The sequence below is a fragment of the Coffea arabica genome, chromosome 5c (assembly GCF_036785885.1).
Source record: "Coffea arabica cultivar ET-39 chromosome 5c, Coffea Arabica ET-39 HiFi, whole genome shotgun sequence".
NCBI lineage: Eukaryota > Viridiplantae > Streptophyta > Magnoliopsida > Gentianales > Rubiaceae > Coffea > Coffea arabica.
The window spans coordinates 8357213-8385126 of record NC_092319.1 but is presented as its reverse complement, the minus strand read 5'-3'; the positions used below and the strand labels follow the sequence as shown (position 1 = coordinate 8385126).

At 34.9% G+C, this 27914-nt stretch overlaps 1 protein-coding gene and 1 non-coding gene across 2 annotated transcripts; one reads left to right on the top strand and one right to left on the bottom strand.

Annotated features, from left to right (window-relative positions):
- The first annotated feature begins 2208 nt into the window (after window positions 1-2208).
- LOC113690294 (110 kDa U5 small nuclear ribonucleoprotein component CLO) lies at window positions 2209-10609 on the top strand. Its single transcript, XM_027208132.2, has 11 exons — window positions 2209-2349; window positions 3253-4012; window positions 4756-4824; window positions 4938-6131; window positions 6247-6345; window positions 6430-6588; window positions 7328-7413; window positions 7483-7681; window positions 9113-9223; window positions 9694-9900; window positions 10148-10609. The coding sequence occupies exons 2-11, from the start codon at window positions 3266-3268 to the stop codon at window positions 10238-10240; spliced, it is 2964 nt and encodes a 987-aa protein (XP_027063933.1). The 5' UTR covers window positions 2209-2349; window positions 3253-3265; the 3' UTR covers window positions 10241-10609.
- Window positions 10610-24017: 13408 nt separating this feature from the next.
- Window positions 24018-24125, bottom strand: LOC113691233 (small nucleolar RNA R71). The gene has a single exon (XR_003448642.1). It is a non-coding gene; the product is annotated as a small nucleolar RNA R71 (small nucleolar RNA).
- Between the last annotated feature and the right edge of the window lie 3789 nt (window positions 24126-27914).

The window sequence follows — 27914 nt, the reverse complement described above, 5'->3', positions numbered from 1 at the left end:
TATTCTTTTATTTTTGTATGGAAGATATTGGTAACTTTTTAATAGCTGAGATTGGTTATTGCCTGTATTTAAGGTTCATTAGTTTTCTTGGTCGTGCAGGACCAACTTGAGACAGACTCCATTTTATAGCACAGGTGAATTGAGTTACTTGCCTAATTGTTGTCGTCTCTAATGTCTTGAATCGGGATTAAATTGTAGATTCTTTGGGGAAAAGAAGCAAATTGGTTGTCCTGAATCGGGATTAAATTGTAGATTCTTTGGGGAAAACAAGCAAATTGGTTGAATATGCATTGTGTGCTGGTCTGCTATGCAGTCGCACATTAAGTCTCATGGCACACATTAAATCTCATGGGCTGGAATTTTCCATTTTGGACAGCAATAGAATTTTGGTTGAATATGCTTTCTCAGTGCAGATTATGCTAACCCTTCAAAGTGGATGATCTCTCACAATCATTCTATTAACATTAGCTTTGTAAAGTTTGGGGCGACTTCTTTGTCTCACTTTGTGTTCACGATTGTATGTAAAGTATAAAAAATCCTTCAAATTTGGATTAATTTATACAAAACACGGATTCTATGGCCTCCAACTTTAATGTTGAACATACTTAAAGTAAATTTAAGTATGTCCAAAAAAAAAGTCGTAAACCATTACCATAATCATATAGATTCTATAGATTCTGTGATATATCATCATCACATTAGATGCAATGAAAAGATTTAGAGAACGTATTAGAACATAAATACTACAAGTAGGCTATCAAGCTATGCAATAATATGTGTGTATTAGAGAATGTTGCATAATTTTTTAGTCGACCAAACTAATATAGGCCACAAAGTAGTAAGATTTAATCATTTGTAAATTCACAATTTTAGCAATTTACATACTATTCACCTATAAAAAAATATGATTATTATAAAATGACATTTTATAATAATTTAAGTACCATTTGCCAATAAAAAAATGAGTTTGATAAAAAAAAATGCATACAAATCCATAATGTAAATGATACAAAATATATTTGAAAGTTACGAAACTTAATATATGGGTAAATTTACTGTAATTTCAAAGATTATACTACATTAATCCAACTTTTATACTTGTAACCCAGAAAATAAATTTATTAAAACTTTAGCATTTTATTATATTCATAGGTATGGATATGAAGAAATTGTGATGTATAGACAAGTGATATTCTATATATAACTCAAAAAATCAGTTGTTATTGTCTTCCAAACTTTTAAACTTTTCAAAAATTGAAAAATAATTCAAATTTTATAATATGACAAATTGTTATTACATATTTTATAAGGTCATGTGAAAAAAAAAATAGTTCTCATAGTATTTTTAAAATATATAAAACACATAAGATTTATAAATGATACGTACAATTGTGTATCATACATGTATATTACGAGTAATTACTAACTGTAATACTATATTTCAATCATTATTACGAGTATCATACATGCATATTACGAGTAGTTACTAATTATAATACTAAATTTCAATCATTAATAAAAAACCTTAACATAAGTTCAAATAAACTTCCTAATACTTGTTTCATCTAAGTTTTTTAAGTAAAATAGTAAACTTTTGCCACAAACTAGTAAGTTTTTGTTCATTAACCAAATTTACTAGTCTATCAATAAGATTTACTATTAATTTATAAAATCTTACTATTATTTGAACGAATCTCTAAAAGTAAGTTTCAGATATAGAGTAGTAATTTATTTCAAAAATAACGTAAGTTTCATATTTTTGTAATTTACTTTCTGAGACATAAAAATTATTAATTTATCTAGTTAACTTACTATTTTTTATGCAAAACTTACTAACGGCCATGCTTGGATTACATTTTTCTAAATTTTTTGTAGAAAAAATACTGTAACAATTTGATATATTTAAGGTAAAATTGTGATTGAAAAATGTATTCATGAAAAAGTAGCAAAACCTGAATATGTTTGGATTGCATTTTTTTTAAAATTTTTTGTAGAAAAATACTGTAGCAATTTTTCAACCAAAATTTTTAAGCATCATCTTATTATTCAGGTGATTGATCCAACAAGTAATTAAACAGTCACTTAAAAGTGTAATAACTTCGTACAGTAAATTGCTTCGTTACCCCAGCGAGGGTTACTCGAGCATTTTCCCCAGTGTTAAACCTCAGTCGCAAGCCCGCTTTATCATAAAAACCCGCCTCGCCTCTCAAGCCCTGCCGGTTATGTACCATTTGCATCTTCCCTCCTACTCCACTTTCCCCAGAACGCCCTGCAAGTCCCATCTGAAACTGCCTTGCCTCTCCAATTCACCACCCTACCAATCGTTCTCGTTCACTGACATCTCTCCAGGTTTGCTGCCCTTTTCCTTCCCTTCCCCTATTATACGGTGCCTACTATGTTTGAACGCGTGCTTAATTATTTATATGCTGTGATTTTTGATTCTTAACATTACACCACTGAATCCCACTCCTTTGCTTGCTGTGCCTACCATGTTTGAACGCGTGCTGTGATTTTTGTTATGCTTCATAACGCGAGCTTAATTATTTATGCTGTGATTTTTGATAAACTTCAAATGATGTTTATGAGTATGTGGAATCAAAATTTTTGAGCTTTGGGCGAGTTCTGAGCTACGTAAAGACCTTGGCGTGCAGCAGTTTTTAGGTTTTATTGTTGTGCTGGTAGTGGTGGTCTCTGGGTTTCTGAAATTATACCGTCAGGCTTTCATCTTTTTGCCCTTTTATTTTGCCTTCTCTTTCTCTTCAGTCTGTGGCACCCACTTGCTGTTTAGTGAAGAGTCTTCAAAGGGAGAATTAATTTTGGGTTAAAGATTGATTTGTTACGGCTGTCTTTCTGTGCAATTTTTCATAAATTGGGTACGGGTACGGGTAAGGTATTTTTTTTCCCAAATGTATTTGTTTATACCCTAAAGTCTCTGAAAATCATGGTGAAAGCTCCCGTTCATGAATTTTTTGAGTCAAAACGGGTTGAGTCAGCCGCTTTTTTGAGTCGTGGAGTCAACTTGGCCCCGAATCTTCCAAGTCTGAATGAGTTTCCTGCAGAACTAACGTCTCTGGGATATGGCGGACTGGAAGCTGAAGTTCCGGTGGTGACTCGACCAGGTCAACTAGGACTTGGCCGAGTCTTTAAACCATGACTTGGGACTTTTGTGAATTGAGTAATTTTTATTTTTCTTTCCCCCCACCCTTTTCTGTAAGTATAGGAAATAACTGATTTGGCCATTAATGGTGGCAGATTTTACAGAATCATGGATGATAGTTTGTATGATGAGTTTGGGAATTATATTGGGCCTGAAATTGAATCTGATCGAGAGAGCGAAGAAGAGGAGGAAGATGATGAGCTCCCTGATAGGACAGGGGATGAGGAGGCTGGATCGGATGCTGAGCGTGAACCTGGAGGTTCAAATGGGTGGCTGACTACTACTGATCATGACATTGATATGGAAAACCAGGTGGTTCTTGCAGAGGACAAAAAGTACTACCCAACTGCTGAGGAGGTTTATGGTGAAGAAGTTGAGACATTGGTTATGGACGAGGATGAGTTGCCTCTGGAGCAACCAATAATCAAACCTGTCAAGAACCTCAAGTTTGAATTAGGTGTAAAGGATCCATCCACCTATGTGTCAACGCAGTTTCTTTTAGGTTTAATGTCGAACCCAGCTTTGGTTCGAAATGTAGCTTTGGTGGGACACCTACATCACGGTAAAACCTTGTTTATGGACATGCTGGTGGAGCAAACACACCATATCTCTACTTTTGATGAGAAAAGTGAGAAGCACATGAGATATACAGATACCAGGATCGATGAACAAGAGAGGAAAATATCAATCAAGGCGGTACCCATGTCATTGGTGCTTGAGGATAGCAATTCAAAGTCGTACCTCTGTAACATAATGGATACCCCTGGCCATGTTAATTTCTCTGATGAAATGACTGCAGCTCTAAGGCTCGCTGATGGTGCTGTGCTGATTGTAGATGCTGCTGATGGAGTTATGGTAATTTTGATTCCTTGAAAACTTCTGTTGGTATTTTTAAGCATCTCCTAAAAGAAAACTGACAGTTAGGTGCTATTCACTCTGTTATAGCTATTATTCTAAAACTCTTTGCGAGTTGCCTCAAATATCATGTTCTTGTTGCTTTTTATCCAACCTGTCAACACAAAATAGAAAAGAGAATTTGTTGCAGTCTTGAGAAGTGTTTATGTTTTTCTTGTAATACAGATTATTCCAATGTGGTGCAATATACTTTCTTTGCTGCGTATATGTTTGCTTTCTACTTGTCTTTATGGAGTGAAGTACTGTAATTGGTTCTCTGCATTCTTCAGTTGTTCTGGCCTCAAGTAGCAAACATGTCTGTAGATGTGAGAATATTTTTGCCAGGTTGCCATATAATGTACTTGATCTGGGAATAGCTCCAGTGCTGTCCAATGCCCCTTCTAATCATGCGAGGGTGAAATTCAGTTTGACTTTCTGTTGCTCTATCATCTGAGCACATTGTTAGATAGTCAGGTTGCGTTTAATTCTGGACCAATTCTTAATATTTGAGTACATTGTTAGATTGTCAGGTTGTACCTTGCATACTCTATGGTTTGTGTAGGCACCAATAAGCCATGCTGTGTACGACTCGTTGACTATTGAACTTTTTGTAAAAGTTAGTCAATGTTATAAGTTATTGTCTCTGTAGTTTTTGGATACTGGGCATTAACCTTTAAGCATCTATAATTCTTATGTCCTATCAGGTTAATACTGAGAGGGCTATTCGCCATGCAATTCAAGAGCGCCTCCCCATAGTAGTTGTGATAAACAAGGTACTCTTTTTGCTCCCATTGGTTCACTAAAGAAAACATTATCCTGCTTCCTTCTTATAACTTGCCTTTTCTCTCTGCTTGTCTTGTCTACGCATATTTTTATTCTTCACAAGGTTGACAGGTTGATAACTGAACTCAAGTTGCCTCCAAAAGATGCATATCATAAGCTAAGGCATTTAATTGAAGCTATCAATACCCAAATAACTGCTGCTTCGTCAACTGCTGGAGATGTCCAGGTTATTGACCCCGCTCTTGGGAATGTTTGTTTTGCAAGTGCGAGCGCAGGATGGTCCTTTACACTACAATCGTTTGCTAAGCTATATGTCAAGCTCCATGGCATTCCATTTGATGCCAATAAGTTTGCTTCTCGTCTTTGGGGGGACTATTATTTTGATCCTGATACTAGAGGTTTTAAGAAGAAACAACCTACCAGTGGGGCAGAAAGATCATTTGTCCAATTTGTGCTTGAACCTCTTTACAAAATATATAGCCAGGTAATTGGAGAACATAAGAAGAGTGTGGAGGCTACACTTGCTGAGCTTGGTGTGACTCTTAGCAATGCAGCCTACAGATTAAATGTACGGCCTCTGCTGAGGTTGGCTTGTAGCTCAGTTTTTGGTACTGCTACTGGCTTCACAGACATGTTGGTCCATCACATTCCTTCTGCCAAAGCTGGTGCAGCTAAGAAGGTTGAGCATATCTATACTGGGCCTACGGACTCGATGATTTTTCAGGCCATGGAAGATTGTGATCCCCATGGTCCTTTAATGGTTAATGTGACAAAACTGTATCCTAAATCTGACTGCAGTGTTTTTGATGCTTTTGGTCGAGTCTATAGTGGTAGAATTATGACTGGGCAGACTGTTCGCGTGCTGGGAGAAGGTTATTCCCCAGAAGATGAGGAGGACATGACAGTGAAAGAAGTAACAAAACTTTGGGTTTATCAAGCTCGTTACAGGATACCGATAAGTGAGGCCCCTCCTGGTTCTTGGGTGCTGATTGAAGGTGTGGATGCTTCAATTATGAAGACTGCTACGCTTTGTAATCAGGACTATGATGAGGATGTATATATATTCCGAGCCCTTCAGTTTAACACTCTTCCAGTTGTGAAAACGGCAACTGAGCCTTTAAATCCGAGTGAGCTACCCAAGATGGTTGAGGGTCTGCGGAAGATAAGCAAAAGTTATCCTCTCGCTATCACGAAGGTAGAAGAATCAGGAGAACACACAATTTTGGGTACTGGGGAATTATACCTAGATTCGATAATGAAGGATCTTCGGGAACTTTACTCGGAAGTGGAGGTGAAGGTAATGTAAAATGCTCATTCTTTGTTATGTATATTGGACCAATTGTTATACTGCTTTGAGTTGGCTCAAGTTGATACTTCTCAAATGGGAACTTCACACTTTCAAATGCATACAGGTCGCAGATCCTGTTGTCTCCTTCTGCGAAACAGTGGTGGAGTCATCCTCAATGAAATGTTTTGCTGAAACACCTAACAAGAAAAATAAGATTACCATGGCAAGTAACTCAAGTAGTAATTTTGTATCAAAGTCATGCATGGTTTAACAATTCTGTTTGTCTGATTCAAAGTTTCGATGCTAGATTGCTGAGCCTCTGGAAAGAGGACTTGCAGAAGATATTGAGAATGGTGTTGTTAGCATTGACTGGCCTAGGAAGAAACTTGGGGACTTCTTTCAGACGAAGTATGACTGGGACTTGCTTGCTGCAAGGTCCATTTGGGCATTTGGACCTGATAAACAGGTAATGTAAAATGCTTAACAATAAGGTGTCCATATCAACTAAACCTGATTGATGCATTCAGAAAACAAGTTCTGTTTGCTTCACAACTTATTCTTGTTTGATCTATCTACTTTTATGTCATCTGTCAGTCTTATCTGATTTTATTTGTTTTGACTTTTTTTTTTTAGACACGGAACACTTTCAAGTATATTAGATGTCTTTATGTGACTGTATATGCTGCGAAAATTATGAATTATCTCTTGTTTACTGGGTTGTGGCAGCTATCAGCTATCATGCTTTAGGAACAGTTTCGGACTATTTGTAGCATATATGTCTCTTATGCATCATGTACTTTGCTCCACACAGTGGTTGAATGGTATTTTTGACTTATATGAAGTAGATGGCTAGATAGATAAGATAGCACGCGTTATACATGTCATGTTGGCGAGGCGGATTGTGAGTTAAGTCATTCACGTTCAGCTAACCTGTTTAAGAGTTGCATAAAAAGGCTCATTGGTTGCTGTTAGGTTTGTGCGTTTGGTGGTTACCTGGCTATTAAATTGACATAAGAACCTACTATGACTTTTCCTTCTCAGCCTGTAGTAGCAGTTTTCTGCAGCTCTACATGTAAATTTTGGATTCATCTATGACTTAATAATTATTTCTGTCATGGGTTTCTGGAATTATCTGAGCTTTTGTGCAAAAGTGTATCATTTTCATGTCTAATGTTGTGATTTTCAACATTTTTGGAAATGTACAGGGACCTAATATCTTATTAGATGACACACTGTCTAGTGAAGTGGACAAGAGCTTGCTGAATGCCGTGAAAGATTCCATTGTACAAGGGTAATGCCAGTATTTACTGCTTTGATTATTTTGTTCTTCTATCACAAGCTAACTTAGTGTCTTCGTCAGGTTTCAATGGGGTGCTCGAGAAGGACCTCTTTGTGATGAGCCCATCAGAAATGTTAAATTCAAGATAGTCGATGCAAAAGTTGCTCCTGAGCCATTGAATCGTGGAACTGGTCAGATAATTCCTACTGCTCGTCGTGTGGCCTACTCAGCTTTCCTTATGGCATCTCCAAGGCTCATGGAACCAGTTTATTATGTGGAGGTAAGTAGTTCCTTCACGCATCAATCTTGGATGGTTTCACCCATTTGAGGGTTAATGCAAAAGGCCTTTAAGTTATTAAAATTTGTCACTTGAGCTGTAGTGATGCGGGCTTATTATGTTCAATGGCATCTGGTACTCTTAATTATCATATAAGCGAGCATTGCTTGACTATCATGTTTCAAAAACATATTAAGGGGCCGCTTGGTACAAGGGTTTGGGAATCAAGAACTGGTATCACCACCATATTTGTTGCTTGTTAAATAGGTATGGGTATTGGAAAATTGGAATGAAATCTGAAAATCTGGTGACTCTCAATTCCCGGCTATATTGGGAGGTTTTGGTTGATTACCAAATTTGACTCCCAACCACCATCTCACTCACCCCACTTCCAACAATACTGCTGCCACCTCTTCCCTTCCCCTCCCCCCAACTAAAAAGCCTCACTCAACCCCCACCAACACTCCAAATCTTCATCTTCTTCTTTGGTTCCGGGTATCTTTTTGAGTGATACAGCACAAAACAATCCAAATTTCCAGGGAAAAGAAATGCATTAGAAATTCATATAATTCCAAAGGCTGAGAAAAACTTAACCAAAAAAGGGAAGAAATCACGAGAAAAAAGTGGAAACCTGAGTTGCGTAATAGGTGATGCGGTGGCGGAGGCGATTTACTTCTTTAATACGGTGTTCGATGAGAGCAACGAGAGCTTCCTCTTGCTCTTTCCTCGTTGTTTCCTCATTGTCTTCTTCTTTGTGATTACCGCCATTGTTGCTTCTCTTTTCTTCTCCTGCTCCGCTTGTTTTTTCGATTTTAGACTTTCTGAGAACCAGATGGGGAAGGCCATTCATGTTCATTTAGTCTTGTTTCTTTTCTTCTATGGTTGGCTCTGGTTTTTATAGTGTTTGACCATTTGACCAAAGAAGAAGATGAAGATCGTAGTTTGAATTTAGATCTATCTTAGATTGGAAAAGTTCGGAAATCTTGAGGCTAAATACAATAATTGCAGGAGCTCAAAGGTAGCAATTAATTGTGATTCTGTCTTGAGTTTGCCAGCAGTTGTGGTTCTTGGAAAAGCTGCTATCAATTGGCCGCCGAAGCTGGCGGTATGTGCAGCGAGGAAGAAAGAAAAAATAAATATTTTATTCTGATACCTAAGCCTAGAAAGTGTTTACCAAGCAATATATATATTGAAATGATGACATAGGGTCATACCCATACTAATTATTTATATATGATACCAATTCCAATTACAATTCCGGTTCATGAACCAAGCGCCCCCTAAGTACTTCTGTGCTTTTTTGATTTTAAGTTATCTATATCAGTCTAAGAATGCTCCTTTAGATTGAATTTTCAGCTGTTTTTGATGAGCTCAAGCTTCTTAAAACTGGAGACAAACTTGGTTATTTGACTTGATGTGGCTGCTCTTATTCAGATACAGACCCCTATAGATTGTGTGTCTGCTATATACACGGTGTTGTCCCGCAGGCGTGGCCACGTTACAGCAGATGTTCCTCAACCGGGGACCCCAGCCTATATTGTGAAGGTCAGTTTTTCAAAGTAGTTCAAATGATTACTTTTTCTCTATGAACTCTCTTGGAAGCATTTCTAGCGCTGAAAAAATAGTGAAAAAGGGAAACATTACCATAACTTTGACAGCAGAGTTCTCTTAAGAGATCATAGAAAGGTGTTTTCTTGGAATTGCATCTTCTCCAGACATCACTGAAACAGAAAATAGTTTGTTTTTTGGTGTTACTTTCAATCATTGTTGAGGCCTTTTCTTCAGTCAATTGATCCATTTGCTAGCTTGTCTCTAGCAGTGTTAAGGCTGTCTACGCTTGAAACTGTATTCTGTAGTGTTTAAAACAAAGGGTACTCAGAGCTTACCCTCATATATATGTTGTTTGCTGCTATTTGTATATGACTTCTTGTCTTTCCAGTTGGTTATACTTGTTTGCAATGCAACACTGTACTGTGGGTGAATTTATTTGACCTCTTTCTTTTATGGGGCTGTAGGCATTTTTACCTGTGATTGAATCATTTGGCTTTGAGACAGACTTGAGGTATCACACTCAAGGGCAAGCATTTTGTCTCTCCGTGTTTGACCATTGGGCTATCGTTCCTGGGGATCCTCTGGACAAGACCATAGTTCTACGACCACTTGAACCTGCACCTATTCAACATTTGGCTCGTGAGTTCATGGTGAAGACACGGCGTAGAAAGGTGTGACCTCTTCTCCTCATTCCATCTTCTTACAAGATATTCTTAAGAAGACATTGATTGAAATGATTCTAGTGTTCTTTGCTCGAGTTAAACTCAAGTTAATTGGTTCTCAGATGATTGGTGGTAGAAAGTTTTTATTTTTCCTCGTGTTATTCTTTGAATATCAAGAAACATTAAAATCTTTGACACCATAAAAGAAGAATATCACAAGGAACAGAAGTTTGAGAAACTTGTGTTGTCCTCTCAGGGCATGAGTGAAGATGTGAGCATCAACAAATTTTTTGATGAGGCTATGGTGTTGGAGCTTGCTCAACAGGATGCTGATCAAATGATCCCTTGAAGAGAGAACTCTTCAGCTCTTATGGTGGTATATTCATGGATGGAGGTGAAGCATCATCATTTTACTTGGATTCTGTGTGACATCTGGATTTCTCATGACACAGGAGAGGACTCATGAAGTTAATATTGCTGTGTTTGATTGAAGGAACCGCATGGACAGCGGAAATGATGATTTTTATTGTGCACTACCTCCCCCTGTCCCTTACCTTTTGAAAGCAGAAAAATGTACCCGCTGATGTAATTAACTACTTCGATTAGTAGTTTTTACATTTTCCGTATAATTGATTTGTGCATCTGCTGCAGAAGATGATACAGTGGACCAATCAAATTCAAGATAGTGTTAAACACTGTTGAAGATTTCAAATGGAAATCCGAATCTTGAGTTGCAGGTGAAAAGTTGGGCTGAGGGTTTCTCTGCAACACTAGGTGGGGAAGGGCAAAGCTGGGGGGACAACGGGTAGGAGAAATGGAGGTTTGGGCACTGCCCTCGCTTCGCTCACCCCCTCGGGAAGTAGTATTACATTTTTTGGTTGAACAGCAAAAGATGTCTTTCCTTCCTAGTTCTACTCTCTCTCTCTCTCTCTCTCTCTCTCTATGACCGGAGATTTCTCGCACCACTTATTTTTATTTATTTACTTAGTTTCCTGGTGCTGCAATGGGCATTGAGCGATATGAGGATGATCCCCTCAAGAAAATGAATTTGCTATCTAAATCATAGTCACTAATTAGCTGAAAATTGTGGTGGTTGATGTTATACGATAATTAAACTGGAGATTCTATTTATTGTGGAGCGGCAATAGGTAATCTGTCTGGAAGTAATGACTGCAGATGTTTGAGATTAGATTTTGACATAAAAATTATTGGGGTGGTAAGATGAACATCTTTGAGGCTTCCGACATTTGTTTAGTTCTTGCTTTTGCTGCCAACATAAACTCACCTCGAACATAAGACGCAATAAATAGTACTTTTAACAGCCTAAGCTAGAAAGTGTTTAGCTACCAATAAAAAAAGGGAAAATGACTTATTTCATTCTTCATTTTTAAAAGCGTGATTTTAAGTTCCTTATAATTGGTCAAATTTGGTTCCTACCTAAATTTCTGATTAGTTTTTAGTCGAAATCTACCATATACCTTGCACGTGATTATTTTTTAAGGGCAAAAATATCAAATCAAATTTTACATAATCCGATTTATAGTCCCTCACATTTTATAAAATAAATTTTTTTCGTCCTTTATATTTCACAAAATGAATTTTTTCATCCTTCACATTTTTCAAAATGAATTTTTTTATCTCTCATTGATCATGTGTGCGAATAAATCTTTTTTAAATCCATGTATATATCTATTTGATTTGAAATCAAATAGAGATATATTACATACTATTTGTACTGTTCAGATGAAATCAAATATAGAACCCCAATTTTAGGGTTCTAATAATAATCAATGCATGCAGGGTTACAAAATTAAAGGGATAAAGCAAACACTCAAATATATGTGGGGAGAGAAGAAATAATTAACTCACAATATTATTGAAATCTCAAACAATGAAGAAAGTTACACCACAATAGAAAACCTAACAAATTCTTCTAGACTCTCTTAAGAAAATTGTCTAAACTAATGCCCCATTCATAACTTATCAAACTTGTTGGAAAAGAAACCACTTGCATAAGAAATTACCAAATAAATTACGAATTCCTAAATCATACAACTACTAAAAACCTAACTTCAATAAAACTAATAAACAAATAAATAAATACTTCTAAGCTTGGTTTAGTTTACCAACAAAATATATATATATATATATATATATATGGATTTAAAAAAATTGTTAGTTTTTCACTCATATTCATTTTCTTTTACTCAAAAATTGAAAACAAATAAGACATTTAATCTTGAATATTATTAATATTTATATTAAATTAAATTTGGATAGAAAAAATAAACAAAGGAAAACTATGACAAAAAAAAGTAAGTGATTGGCACTTTCAGATTGAAGACAATCATAAGACAAATAATTCAATGGTTGGTCTTAAAAGTGGTGAGTAAAAATTTTAGATTTAAATTGCAATTTGTTAGCATGACTATAGAATTTGAATTAGGATCTATTAATTAGATGGCCTTATTATACAACTCAATAAATAAATTATTACCAAAAGAGGAAGTCACAAATATTATTGAATAGGTTCATATGGTGAAATCATATAGATATTTACACGAGTTTAAAACCAAATTGTTAGTTTTAAACCCCTGTACATATCTATTGAATGGAATGTGTATAACTGCAAATACAATTAGTCTGTTTAGGTGAAATCAAATAGAAATATATTATATACTATTCATATTATTCAAAAGAAATCAAATAGATATATACATGGGTTTAAAAGAAAAAAAAAAAAAAGCTATTCGTGCATATGATCAATGAGGGATGAAAAAATCCAGTTTGAAAAAATATAAGGATAAAAAATTTATTTTGTAAAATATGAGGGACGAAACAATTTATTTTGTAAAATGTTAGAGACGAAAAAATCATTTTATGAAATGTGAGGGATTATGAATCGGATTATGTAAAATTTGATTTGACAATTTTGCCCTTAAAAAATGATTACGTGCAAGGCAAGTGATAGATTCCGACAAAAAACTAGTCGGAAACCTAGGTAGAGACCAAATTTGATCAATGTCAATTTGTAAGAGATGTAAAATTATACTTTTAAAAGTGAGGGACGAAAAAAATCATTTTGCACAATGTGAGAAATGTTTTGAACGATTTTCCCATAAAAGAAATATGATTTTCATATTTGCAAAGGGATAATTGTAGAAACCTTCCTCAAGATTTCTAACAATTTCACATAAATACCCTCTAATACTAAAATTACACTGACCTTCCTTTCATTGACATGTTTTATAACAAAGTCAGCCTCTGTTATAAAAAATAACCTCAAAAGTGGAGCAAAAGTATTGACGCGCAATTTTCTTCTAAATTTACCCTCCTTGTCTTTAGAAGAAAACAATTAACACTTTTGATGAAGAAAATGTCAATAAAAAAAGGAAAAAGATTGCCATCATTCTAATCCTCTCAGGATAGAAAAAAAAAACATATAATAACTACACTTTTGACTGTTAAGCATAAGAAGAGCCGTTGGTAGGGTTACAAATCTTTCATACCAGCATATAAAGCTAGTGAAAATGCCAAAAAAAAAAAAAAAAAAAAACTCACCCCAACTTGTAACTAAAGAAATTCTATAAATAAAGTCATCTGTGACCATCATCAAGTCGTATAGAGGCACATTCATAAGTAGAATATATAATCTTCTGAGAAATTTAAATTATATCCACGACAATCATTAGGTGCCATTAACATGATAAATAACAATCAATACTTAGAAAATTTGTAAGTAGGTTTAATAAACCCAAAAAAAGTTTTCATCTTTTAGCTTTAGTGATTTTGATGGAGCCTAAATTGTGGTATATTTGTCACCTTTTTGTACAAGTCCTTCATCAAATGAAGTATCACGAACGGCAGAGCCTCTTGTTCACTAATTTTTTTTTGAAAGCTAATTTGATTTTTCTTAGATAATGTTATTACAAGTGCTATTTGTTGCTTTAGACATATATACCTCCAACTATTTGGTGCCAAGTAGCAGAAAAAATTACATTTTAAAGCAATTCCTTTTTCTCATATTTTCAATATTTGTTGGCACAAGATTTTGAGGGCAATTTGGCCATTTGAAGGCTCTTGATGGTGACATTTGGTCATGTCTACATGAAAGGGGAGGCCAGCATAATTTCTAATATTAGAGAGTATTTATGTGAATTTGTCAAAACTCTCGAGGGAGGTTTTTGAAATTATCCCATTTGCATAAGCTTTACACCCATTAGATGGAGTTTACTATTCAAATGTCTAGAAATCAGTGATAAGAAGTAGGATTATTGCTTCTATGCTCATCGTTGGTCCAAAATCACATGGTGGAAGTACAGGTCCTATAGGATGATTTTGAACTATCCCGTGCAAATTTTCATTTGCTCTGTGTCCTTTAGAAGTATTTAAAAAGAAAAATTGTAGTATGTTCGAAAATATGATGCATGCGAGATGAAAACTTAATTGCAATGTATACTAAGACAATACTTTAAAATATTTTGTAAAATATGGAATATTCAAATTTCAACTCAACAGTGTAATTCATTAAGGATTCTCTCCTCTTAAGAGTAAATGGCTAAAAAAGTCACTAAACTATTTAAAATTGCAACGATTACTCATCGAATTTTTTATTTGCCGAAAAAGTCACTAATCACTTTAAATGGGTCCTTTGAGTCATTCTAGCTAGATTAGCTCATTTGGTAACTGGATGACCTACTATTGTAGGTTTCTAGGAGTAAAATTATCGAAAAATAATTGAAGCAAATAGAAAAACACCCAAAATTTCAAGATTGATACGTATTTTGCCAAACTTCAAAGGTGGTAAAAATAATTAACCAAAGAAAAGGCATCAGCACCATCATCTCTTTTTTCTTTCTTGCCACCTACCTAACCCTGCTTCTCCACCATCACTCCCCTATCCCACCCACCTCAATCCTTATCACTGATACCCCTCCCCTTTCCTCTTCATCACATCCCCTCCTCCTTTCTCTTCATTTTCTCATGACTAGATTTGGTCATGCAGGAGATGGATGGAAGTAGGGAAAGGATGAGGAGTTCTTCATGTGGAGGAAAGTTGAAAGCAAAGAAACAGAATGCTACAGCAAACCAACAATTAGGATAGGAACTATTGTTGTTGTTTTTAACTTTTTGTAGATTTGGGTTTTGGATTGTGAGTAGGGTTTGCAAGTAATGGGTATTATGAATTCTAATGATACTACTAGTTTATTGATGTCCATGTAAGGCCTGGTGCAACCCAATGAGTACAAACAATTTCACAATGATGCACAAAGATATATCAAATTTAAGCACAATAAAGGAAACTTAATTAAAGAGAAAAGATGAGAAATGCAAACCAAATATCAATCCAATAGCCTCTTCAATAGATGGCGATGCTAACCAAGATGTACAAGTGAAGGCTCATCCTTCCTCACCCCAAACACACTTTGGTTGAGCCAAGGAGTTTTACAACTATTCTAGTTAACCCTCAACAACCTACACTTGAAAGATCACTCACCCAATTAAGAACTATTTTATACAAATGAGGCAACCTTCACCAAGGTTTTACCACTTCAAGTGATAGGTTCACCTTCACCAAGGTTTTACTCCTCCTAGAGAGTAACCTTCACTTGAGCAACCTCACAACCCAACTTTCCCAACCCCTTATACAACCAACAAAGAATCTTTCTACTCAAAAATCTCACTTGTAAGCTTGTATTTTGTGTTGGCAAAAATCCCTTGTCTTCTTGTGCTTTGGGGTTTTTATAGAAGGTGAGAAATGGCTCCAAAAGGCTCTCCAACGGTCAAATATTAAATGCTGTCAAAACTAGCCATTGGCCTGTCGGACGTCCGAACCCTGCGTCCGAACGTCGTCAGAGAGTCATCAAATCTTTGCGAAATTTCTCGGACGTCCGATGCGATTGATGTGCGTTCGATGCGTGCGTCCGTTGATGTTCTTCATCCTTTCGGACGTCCCACATGAGTGCCCTGTTTTTGCTTCTTCTTTTGTGTCACAAGAATCTGTTCTAACAAATTGCTCACATAAAAATATTAGCCCAAATCTACATTTTGTTTTGTTAATCATCAAAACCAAGGATTGATCGACCAAGGTCAACAATCTCCCCCTTTTTGATGATGACAAACAAAATGAAGATTTCTTTTATCAAATAAGTTCAAATAAAGCTCCCCCTTAGAAAGTGCCAACATACAAAGAAATTTCAATAAATTCTACTCCCCCTTTTGGCATCAATCAAAAAAACAAACTCCCCCTTTATTTTTCAAATCAAGACCATATTGAATATCAAAATTTTCAAATGTACTTACAACCATTCAGCACACCTTGGATCAAATCTTCATGATGTACCTAAATATGAGAAATTTCATTTGGTACCCTTTCTTTATAGGGTCCTTGGGAGTTAATACGACATGATCTAGCAATCCACATGGATTTCATGCCTTTTCTCATATTTTTCTTTACATAGCAATCATTTTGCATATGTCCAAATTTGCAACAAAAGTGACACACGATAGAAGTATTTTGCACATAAGTGGATTTAATGCAACTAATTTTCTTACTTCTTATCATAGCAAACTTATTTGTGTCTTGAAAAGATTTGCTTTCTTTTGTTTGAGAAAACTTTTGTTTTTCATTTTGGAGAAACTCGTTCAAGTCATTAATTCTTTTCTTTAACACATTTTGTTCCTCCAACATTTTTTCATAAAACTTTGTTTTCTCTTCCAACTTCCTTTTCAAATTATTTTTGCAATCAAAAACACTTTTTTGATTTTTTAAATCATCATTTTTCATTCTCAAACATTTGTTTTCTTGAAAAAGTTTGGAGTTTTCTTCCAACAAATCATTTATTTTTGTTTTTAAATCTTTATTTTTAGCATAAGATTTTCTCAAACTTTTATGCATTTTAATCATAAGAATTTTCACATCATCATCTTCATTATCTTCATCACAAGAAAAGTGATAAGAACTTACCTCATCTTCTCCAACGGCCATTAGTGCCATTTGGGCCAACTCTTCTTTTTCTCTTTTTGAATTGCATTCATCCCATGTAATTTTGCAATCTCCTCTTGAACATCTCTTGTTGAAGATCTTCTTGAAACTTTTGATGTGAGGAGTTATATCATTGTCCACTTCCATGATTTCATTACCCATGAAGGATGGGTTATCCCCCACTTGAGATGCTTTAAAAGCTATGCCTCTCTTATACATTCTTGCATTTTCTTCCTCTTGCACTTTGAATTTCAGCTTTAATTCATAAGAGGTTAGTGTATCCACAAGAGATTCAATGGACATAGAATTTAAATCCTTTGCCTCTTCTATAGCATTTATTTTGTTTTCCCATTCTTTTGGCAAGGCATTCAAAATCTTTCTATTTTTCTCACCCAAAGAATATTCTTTTCCAAGCAATTTAAGATCTTCAATAATGTCACAAAATCTACTACACATCTTATCAACATTTTCAAGAGGATGCATTTTGAAAAATTCATATTGAGAAATAAGCAAAGATTTCTTTTGTTCTTTAATATCTTGGTTACCTTCATGAAATACACACAATTTATCCCAAATATCTTTAGCTGATTTACAACCTTTAATCCTACCAGATTCATTTACATCTAATGCATTGTACAATATACACATGGCCTTGGCATTCAAAGAAAGGTATCTCTTGTCTTTTTCATTCAATTCTTGTCTAGTCTTTAATCTACTCAAATTGGTGGTAGAGTCAACTATTCTAGGTTCATAAGAACCATCTTCTACCACATACCATAATTCAATATAAACGGATTGTAAGAAAATCATCATTCTTTGTTTCCACATGCTAAAATGAGAACCATTAAACATAGGTGGTCTATCAATAGATTGCCCTTCTAAAAAAGAAACTTTTATGGTTGCCATGATCTTTACTCTAAGCAGTTAAGTTTGATCAAAAGAGACAAAACTCTGATACCAATTGTAAGGCCTGGTGCAACCCAATGAGTACAAACAATTTCACAATGATGCACAAAGATATATCAAATTTAAGCACAATAAAGGAAACTTAATTAAAGAGAAAAGATGAGAAATGCAAACCAAATATCAATCCAATAGCCTCTTCAATAGATGGCGATGCTAACCAAGATGTACAAGTGAAGGCTCATCCTTCCTCACCCCAAACACACTTTGGTTGAGCCAAGGAGTTTTACAACTATTCTAGTTAACCCTCAACAACCTACACTTGAAAGATCACTCACCCAATTAAGAACTATTTTATACAAATGAGGCAACTTTCACCAAGGTTTTACCACTTCAAGTGATAGGTTCACTTTCACCAAGGTTTTACTCCTCCTAGAGAGTAACCTTTACTTGAGCAACCTCACAACCCAACTTTCCCAACCCCTTATACAACCAACAAAGAATCTTTCTACTCAAACATCTCACTTGTAAGCTTGTATTTTGTGTTGGCAAAAGTCCCTTGTCTTCTTGTGCTTTGGGGTTTTTATAGAAGGTGAGAAATGGCTCCAAAAGGCTCTCCAACGGTCAAATATTAAATGCTGTCAAAACTAGCCGTTGGCCTGTCGGACGTCCGAACCCTGCGTCCGAACGTCGTCAGAGAGTCATCAAATCTTTGGGAAATTTCTCGGACGTCCGATGCGATTGATGTGCGTCCGATGCGTGCGTCCATTGATGTTCTTCATCCTTTCGGACGTCCGATAGCTTCCTTTCGGACGTCTCACATGAGTGCCCTGTTTTTGCTTCTTCTTTTGTGCCACAAGAATCTGTTCTAACAAATTGCTCACATAAAAACATTAGCCCAAATCTACATTTTGGTTTGTTAATCATCAAAACCAAGGATTGATCGACCAAGGTCAACAGTCCATTACATAAAGGAAAAAGACAAATGAACCACAGGTGAAAATAGATGTGAAGTGCTAAATTTGCACGCCTATTTCCTCCGTTATTGGATTTGGTTGCAAGGAGTTGAAGGAGAGAGGGAGAGGAAGGATAGAAGGGATGGAGGGGAAGGAGGAGGAAGGTGAATGGGAAAGGCAAGGGTGAAGGGAAGGGGTTGCAGGGTGCCAAGGATGAGGTAAAGTGAAAGAATAGGATAAGAGGTGGTGGAGATGGAGAGAAAGATGGTGGGAGAGGTGGTGTAGGTGGAGGTAGGGGAGAAAGAAGTGATGGCAAGGGTCTAAGAGGATGGTGTGGCTAGGAAGGAGAGTAGGATGGCACAATTTACGGCGGAAAAGTTTGTGTTAATTATTTTTGGACATTTATGTCCCTGAAAATCTATGTTAACAGGTAATATGTGCTTATTTCTAGTTACACAAGAGTTGATCTCAGTGAAATGACCCGAAAGGCTCGTTTTAAAGAGATTATTGACTTTTTTGGCAAAAAAAAAAGGTTGAGTGAGCAACTGGTGCAATTTTAAATAGTTTAGTGAGTTTTTTTTTTGACTATTTACTCCTCCTTTTAAATAAAGTTTTCAAGCCATGTCTCTTTTTTGTACCCATTCAACTTTGAAGAAAGTTGTATAGCAAGGTTAAGATTATGTGAAGAAACTTAGACACTATTAATTAACAGTTAAGCCTTACTTGTCATCGAAAAATGCACTAGAACAATGATGTGCTCAAATTTCAACTTCATTTGCATAGGATGTTTATTTATTGCTCTTTACTTGCTTATTTAAGTGCTTTACTTGCTTTACCTTTATTGTATCTTACTCAGTCAAGTGTGTGCTCATTTAGGTTATTTCTGATTAGTTAAAATTGGGTGAAAATTTATCATAATTTGATTAGTTAGGATCCAACTTAAGAGATTTATCCCCCTCTTAGATTGTTTTGAGCCTTACAATTGGTATTAGAATTTGGTCGTTTAGAGATTAGACTTAACAGACTTAGGAATAAAGATGGCAACTAACAATCCCTTGGTTCTAGAGGGTCAATCTATTACTGGACCTCCTATATTTAATGGTATCAATTATGTTAGTTGGAAAGAATGTATAAAAATATTCTTTCAATATATTGATATTGAATTGTGGTATATTGTTAATGAAAGTCCTTATGAAACCACTAATTTAGATGCAGATTTAGGTAAGTTTAGACCTAAAGTTAGAAGTGAATTGGATACACAAGATAAGGCTAATTATACTTTGAATGCCAAGGCTATGAATGTTATATATGATGCTTTAAATGCAAATGAATCTAGTAGAGTTAAAGGATGCAAGTCGGCCAAAGAAATATGATAAATTGAAAGAGATTCATGAAGATAGTGTTGATATTAGAGAACAAAAGAAATCATTGCTTGTCACAACATATGAATCTTTCAAAATGGAGTTACATGAAAAAATCGATAAGATATATTGTAGATTCGATGATATTATCAAAGATACATGAATATATTGATAAGATATATTGTAAATTCAGTGATATTATCAAAGATTTGAAATACCTGGTAAGAATGTTCCTTAGGTGAGAAAAATAGAAAAATTGTGAGTGTTTTATCTAAGGATTGGGGAACCAAGACTACACCCATAGAAGAGGTTAAAGATTTTAATTCTATACCTATTGAATCACTTAAAAATTCTCTAATCTCATATGAATCGAAACTAGATTCATAGGTATAAGAAGAGGAAGATGCTAGAGTCGAAAGAAGCATTGCTCTTAAAATTTCTCAAGAAAAAGATGATACATTCTCCCTATATAGTGAAGATTTGGAAATGGATAAGAATGATCTAACTCTTATCACAAAAGGCATCAAGAAATTCTTGGTCAACAAAAGAAGATTTAGAAGAGGTAGACCAAGCAACAACAATAACAATTAATTCTTCAATCCTCCCAAGCGTAAAGGAAAGCAAGAGGTGACCAAGAAACAACATAAAAAATGCTATGAGTGTGGTCAACCAGAACACTACATTAATGAGTGTCTAATGAAGAAGGAGATGGAAATTAGAGGTGAAAGAAGACAAAACTTCAAAAACTTTCAAATTTCATGGAATGATTGCAATTCAGATGGTGAAGTTAAAGAAGAAGTGGAAACGCTTAAATGGCATTTATGGCCATTAGACATGATGAGATAACTTCTATCTATTCTTCTCTTGAAAAAGATTATGATGATCTTGAGACATTTATAATGATATTGCATGAAAGTTTGAATGAATTATATGCTAAAAACAAGGATTTGAAAATCAAAATAAATGCCTTATTGAATGAAACTCCAAACTTTTTCAAGAAAATAAAGAAAATGATGATTTGAAGAAAAATAAAATTGATTTCATTGCAACAAGAATGATTTTAAAAGAAAGTTGGATGAGAAAACTAAATTTATGAAAAAAATCAAGGAAGAACAAACTTATTGAAATTCTTTGGCATCAAAGGAGTATAATTTAATTTATGAAAAATTCAAGGAGTATAATTTAATTTCGGAGCAGGAGGTGATTCTTTGGTATCAAAGGTCCAAAGTTTAGTGGCTGGACCATGGTAATAGAAACACAAAATTTTTTTGCCTATCCACAGTCATCTGTAGAAAGAAAACTGGTAGCATGATCTTGAGACAATGAAGTAGATTGTGTTAAATGTTTTCAAGGAACTCTATTATGAGGAACATGACAAGTATATATTTTACGTGTTTTTAGTGTATTTTATAAGTTAGTTTTGGTGTGTTTTAACTAGTTGTATAACTAATTAGCTAGGGTTTTGGTAAAAATGTACATTTTGTGGTTTAAATGGCAAGTATTGCATTTCTATAGATTTTAATGGTAAAAACTTCATGTTTTTGTAGGTTTAGTATTTCAATCATCAAAGGATGTGAATTGAGAAGAGAATTGGATAATTGATGATGATTTGAAGTCCTTAAAGAAGACATGAAGTGCAAAATATTCAAATGAAGAAATGCAAAGTGAAGACAGTTTTGACACATCTTTGTATTTTAGCAATATCTTGAGCAACACACATCAGATCGAGGTGATCTTTACACCATTTTAAAGTAAGAGATAGATCTACATTTGGTATGAAGATATCAAAGTCCAATTCAGTTGTTTTCCTCGACAAAAAGTTGAAACACAGAAGCTTATTTGTATGGTCGAGAGCTGAAACAGGGGATTGACTAGTCAATAGTATTTCGACCATATCTCAGTCCATAGAGCTCCAAATTGGATGATTCTTGAAGAACTAGAAAGAAACGCAAGAGGCTACAACTTTCATGTTTTGCACAAAAGCTAGTACTGCTTCCATCATAGAGAAAATAGCAATTGAAGTGAGGCCAAATTCACAGAAGTGAATACGCGACTTGAGAAAACGAGGGTGAAGTCGCATATTGTAGCCTGATTTCTGCAATTTGCTGAGCCACTTGCCATGTTTTCACACTACTTTCTAGCTATAGTTGCAGAGAGAATTTTGGCTGCACATGCTTCTGAAGCAAAAAGGAAGAGAAAAGGAGTTTTATGTCTTGTCAAGAAACACCTTTTTTACTCTCTTAACATTTTTAGATGTTAGAATCATTAGAAGAGAGAGGAGATCATATTAGAAGTAGCTCATATCAGATTTTAGGATTGGAGTTTAAAAGTTAGTCTTGTCTTGTTCTCTCTAGGTAGCACTTTTGGTGAGAACAATTGGAGACTTCATTGTACACCATTTTATTGAAGATATTGAAGATCATTGGGAGCTTGTTCATTAACTTGGTTAAGATTTCTTTATCTATCTTTTACTTGTGATTTATGATGTGTTTTTGCAATGAAACTATGAGCTTACTTGTTATATCTTATATGAGTAGCTAAATTTCTAGATCTAGGGAGTAGATGAAACTTATGCCTATTCGATATGAAGTGAATACGATTTTCACTTGTTACATCTTGTATTAACTTGTCTATTTATGCATGCTTATCATTATTGTTACTTGATCACCAATAACAAACTCTTAGTTGTTATTATTCAATAAAAGTTGGTAATAATGATGGAACAACATGAGTAGAGTTTGAGTAGTAGACTCATGAGAATAGAGGTATACTTAAGTGGATTAAACTTGCATTTTATGAAGGAAACAAGAGTAGATCTAGTTATTCTCCATGAGAAGGGAATACTAAACTATTCTAGGCCATTTCATTATGAAAATGAGATTTGGTAATATTGGAAATAAATATCTAATTAAACAAGGGTTGTAACAAGAGATAAATCTATTCATTTGTGTCGTTTACGCTATAAGTGGAATCTACATCTGTAGACTTAAATATTTAGTGAATTTTCTTTATTTGTTATCTTGCGATCGTCTAGTTAAGATTTGTAGATCGTCTAGTTAAGATTTGTAGGTAGTAGTAATTATAGTTTCTCTTGCTTGACTTGATTGTTAGTCTAAATAATAGAGTAAGTGAAGACCTAGTACTTGAAATATCGCTCTCCGTGGGATCGACCCGATATTTGCGCTAAACTACTAATTTGACCTATATACTTGTTTTAAACAGGTAAAATTCGGAATTAAACTTGTACTTATATCTAAATCCCGCCAAGTTTTTGGCAATTTAGACATTATTTGTATTTACTAGTTAATTTTTTTATAATTCAGTTACGATTTTTATTGGTTTTTGTGAATTAATTGCTATATAATCTCTTTTACTTTTGTTTGTAGTGTATGCATCGAGTGTTACGTGTAGTAGCACATTTTGATCCAGAAATTGAAAGGACACTACGTGGACAAAGAAAGCGTACACCATAAAAAGAAGAAGAAGAGATTCAACCAATAGAAGGAATTGCAATAGAGCTATCTTTTGAAAAAGAAATCGGAAAACGAAGCAAATAGGCGAGCTCTAAGGGATTTCGTTCTACCTGGGACTCAAGGATCCCAAACAAGTATAGCACGGCCGACGGTAAACACTAATAATTTTGAGATTAAACCATCATTAATCTAAATGGTGCAATAATCTCAATTTGAAGGTAATGCCGTAGAGGATCCAAATGCACACTTAGCCACATTTTTTAAGATATGTGATACTATTAAAATGAATGGAGTTAGTGAGGATGCAATAAGGCTAAGATTTTTCCCATTTTCATTAAGATATAAAGCTAAAATTTGGCTATATTTTCATGCTTCTAACACCTTCACCACTTAGGATGATTTATCTAGGACATTTTTGAATAAATATTTTCCATCGGATAAAACGGCTAAATTTAGAATAGATATTACTAGTTTTAGTCAATTTGATGGGAAATCGTTGTATGAACCTTGGGAACAGTTGAGAGAGTTGTTTTGAAAATGTCCACATCATGGACTTCTCGATTGGCTCATTGTACAAACATTCAATAACAGTTTATCTTTTTCTACTAAAACTACTATTGATGCTGCCGCAAGTGGTGCTTTAATGGGTAAATCACCTGAAAAAGCTCAAAATATGATATAAAAAATGACGGCCAACAATTACCAATGGCCTAATGAAAGAGGTAATCCAAGACGACAAGCAGGTATGATTGAAACTAATGCTATCAATATGCTTAGCGCGCAAATGAATAATTTGATGCAAATGTTACATCGTTAAACCAGATGTGGTCTGAGTTCTTCTACTAATGCACATGTTGCTTGTTGTTCTATATGTGGAGGAGAGTACGATCCTAATGAGTGTGTTGATGTTGAGCAGGCTCAATTTGTTAATAATTACAACAGAAATGTTCAAAACAACCCATACTCGAATACATATAATCCGGGGTGGAGAAATCATCCAAATTTTGGATGAAAAGATCAAGATAATCCTCAAAGGTCAACCAACCCACCGGGATTCCAATCAAGGCAACAACAAACAAATACTAAATAGGAATGGAAGATTACAATGGAAAAATTGGTCAAAGAAATATTGGAAAGGTTTGAACGAATAGAGGGACGGTTGGACCAATTGACCGGGATGTATAGAAATTTAGAGGTTCAAATTGGTCAAATCGCCAACTTTTTAACAATAGAAACCCTGAGAATTGTCAAGTAAAATCGAAGTCAACCCAAGAGAACATGTCAATGCTATCACTCTTAGAAGTGGTAGAATAGTTGAGGGACCTAATATTGGCAATTCAAGTGGTGAACAAGATAAGGAGCGGGCAGTTGAAGGGGAGAAAGAAACCCGAAATGATCATGTTGTCATTGATATTGATGCATTTCCCCCCAAGTTAAATTTTAACGTGATTTCTTTTCCTCACAAGTTGAAGAAAGATGGAAAGGATAGGGAGTTTGACAAGTTCCTTAAAATTTTTAAACAATTGCACATTAACATTCCTTTTATTGATGCTATTACATAGATTCCCTCTTATGCGCATTTCTTGAAGGATATCATTCCAAAAAGGAGGAAAATTGTGGATAATGAAATGATAGCGTTAACGGAAGAATGTAGTGCATTGATTATAAACAAACTCCTTCCTAAATTGAAAGATCTGCGAAACTTTCTATTCCTTGCATTATTGGTCAATTGCATTTTTCTAATGTTTTATATGATTTAAAGTGTGTCACTTATGTCACTATCAATTGCCCAGAGATTGGGACTTCAAGAGTTTAAAGCTACCAATATTACACTACAGTTGGTGGATCTGTCAATTACATATCCAATTGGTATTTTAGAAAATGTGCTCATGAGGGTAAGGCAATCTATTATACCGGTGGATTTTGTTGTCTTAGATATTGAGAAAGATGTGAAAATGCCAATTATTCTAGGAAGACCATTTTTAGCTACTGTACAAATCATAATTGATGTGAAAGAAGGTAAGCTTAAATTCCGAATTAATGGTGAGGAATTAGAGTTTAATTTGATTAATAAAGAAGGGGGTATAGAGCCTATTGCTCTTGTTTCTAATATGCTGTGTGACAAAAAGGGTAACCAGGAATTGGGTGAAGATGTAAAATCTATAAATCTTCTTGGTACTAACTTCAATGGTGTAGGAGCAAAAGAGGCGAGGACAAGAATGGAAGTTGGCTTAATCAATTAGCTATTCCAAAAAGGAATAGGTGAAAAGTTAAGTCGATTCGAAAAAGGCAAGCAATTTCTACTTCAAGGTGAAGTCAAGCCTTTACATGACAAGTCTAATACTCCTCCTTGGCATTTGAGGAAGTTGGACGATGGTGATAAATGCACAGCTCATCACACAGTGGAATGGCTTGGGAGTTTTGACCCGTGGGGAGAAAATCACTCTTCAATGTCATAAAATGAGCAGAAACCTTTTGAGTCAAGTCAACGACTATAAACAAAAACGTTAATTGGGAGGCAACATAATGTTTTTGTAAAGATGTTAATTTAGTATGATTTTATGTTTAATGCGTGTAATTAAATTAGTTTGTTATTTTTGTGTATAGGTTCGGCAAACAGAAGCAAAGATGACCATTTGAAGTGAAAAAAGTGAAGTTTGATCAAGAAACTCAATCCCGCGATTTGCGTTAAATGTGTGTTTGATTCGTTAAAAAGGGATAAAATGCATGTTTTGATCATTTTACATGTGCATGTGATGATAATTTTGGCAAAAGAATGATCTATGATGCATTTTAAAATTTTGGGGTAAAATGTATAAATTTTGAGAAATGGAAGTTTCTGCAAAAATTGCAGATGAAAATGTGATTGCAGGCAAAATGACTTCAGTTGCGTATTGCCTAAATCGCATTTTCAATTCCACGTTGTCATAAAAGAAAACGCGACTTCGAATACGCGACTCCGCATATTCAAATCTGCACCAAATCAACGGAAAACGCGCCTTTAAATATGCGACTGAAGGTGCGTATTCCAAGTCGCGTATTCAGTACTTGGTACAAAAATAGAAAACGTGAGTTTCACTTTCACTTCAATTCTTTCTTCTTCTTCTTCCTTCAACCCAGCCGCGTATTCCCTTCTTTTCTCTACACAAATTCTCAAATCTCCATTATTACTCCATTTTATTACTAAAAAACATCAACTCAACATCTTTTGATCATCCTAGAGCCTTTCTAACTTATTAAAATTCAAGATAAACACCTAAAAATCGGTTTCCTAGAAGATTGGGAGCTAGGGTTCTTAGATTGACAATTCTTCAATTGGAGGTCAATTGGAGTGAATTTCATAGGGCTTTTTGTACAATCCTCATCTTCAAACATCCTACTACGTAATTGAGGTAAGTTTCTTCATCAAATTTTTGTATTTTAGAAGTTGGTATTTTCAATTTCCTGAATTTTCTGACATCTTCTAATTTTTAATTTTTGATGCATATTATGGATGTTTTGGCCTCTACTATGTCTATTATGATTGTTTAATCATGTTTACATGTTCAAATATAGCAAATTGATGATTAATAGTTTTTTAAATTTTTAAGATGCTATATATGGTTAAAATTGGAAAGTGGGCTTAGAATGTTGTTGAGCCATTGGCGATCAATGATTATGGTCAAGAATGGTTAGTTGATGATGTTTTAGTATGTGCATTATGTATAGAGAGTGATTTGATGAATTTTGTGAGTTATTAGAATCATTCTTACTTAACCATGTTTATAGTTAATTGTGCATTATTGTTGCTAAAGTTTGGTTGCTACAATCATGATTAGTGCTAATTTCACTGATTTTGATGTATTTGTGGTCTATTTTGATAGATTGGTGAATTTAGTAATTTTTGACATTTTGACTATGTCCCGTCGCGTATGCCATAATAGTGATAGTTTAAGGATGTTTATTTGATTTCTTATGACTTGGAGGGCTGTATTTGTGGTTATTTGAGTCAATCAATGTTACGTAGTATATGTGGATAATTGAATACTTTTTATTAGGTACTATAATTAGAGGAAAACAGGTTGTATATTCGTCCTTTAGTAGTGATGATATGAAGGTTAGTGAGGAGGTTGAAGTAAGTGAGGAGAAGAGGTCACCTTCTTCTCTACCGATTAGCTGACAACCGGGTGAGAGCACTTTTTGCAGTGCCACATCGTCCGTTTTTGACAGTGCCAGGTTTTCTACTCTGAGGAATCAAGAGTGGCAGAAGAAGCACGCTAATTTGGAATTCATTTATGAGATGCACGTGAGTCCTGAAGTAGAAATAGTTTATCGCATCTCTGAGGCGTTCAATCAACTTGGTTGG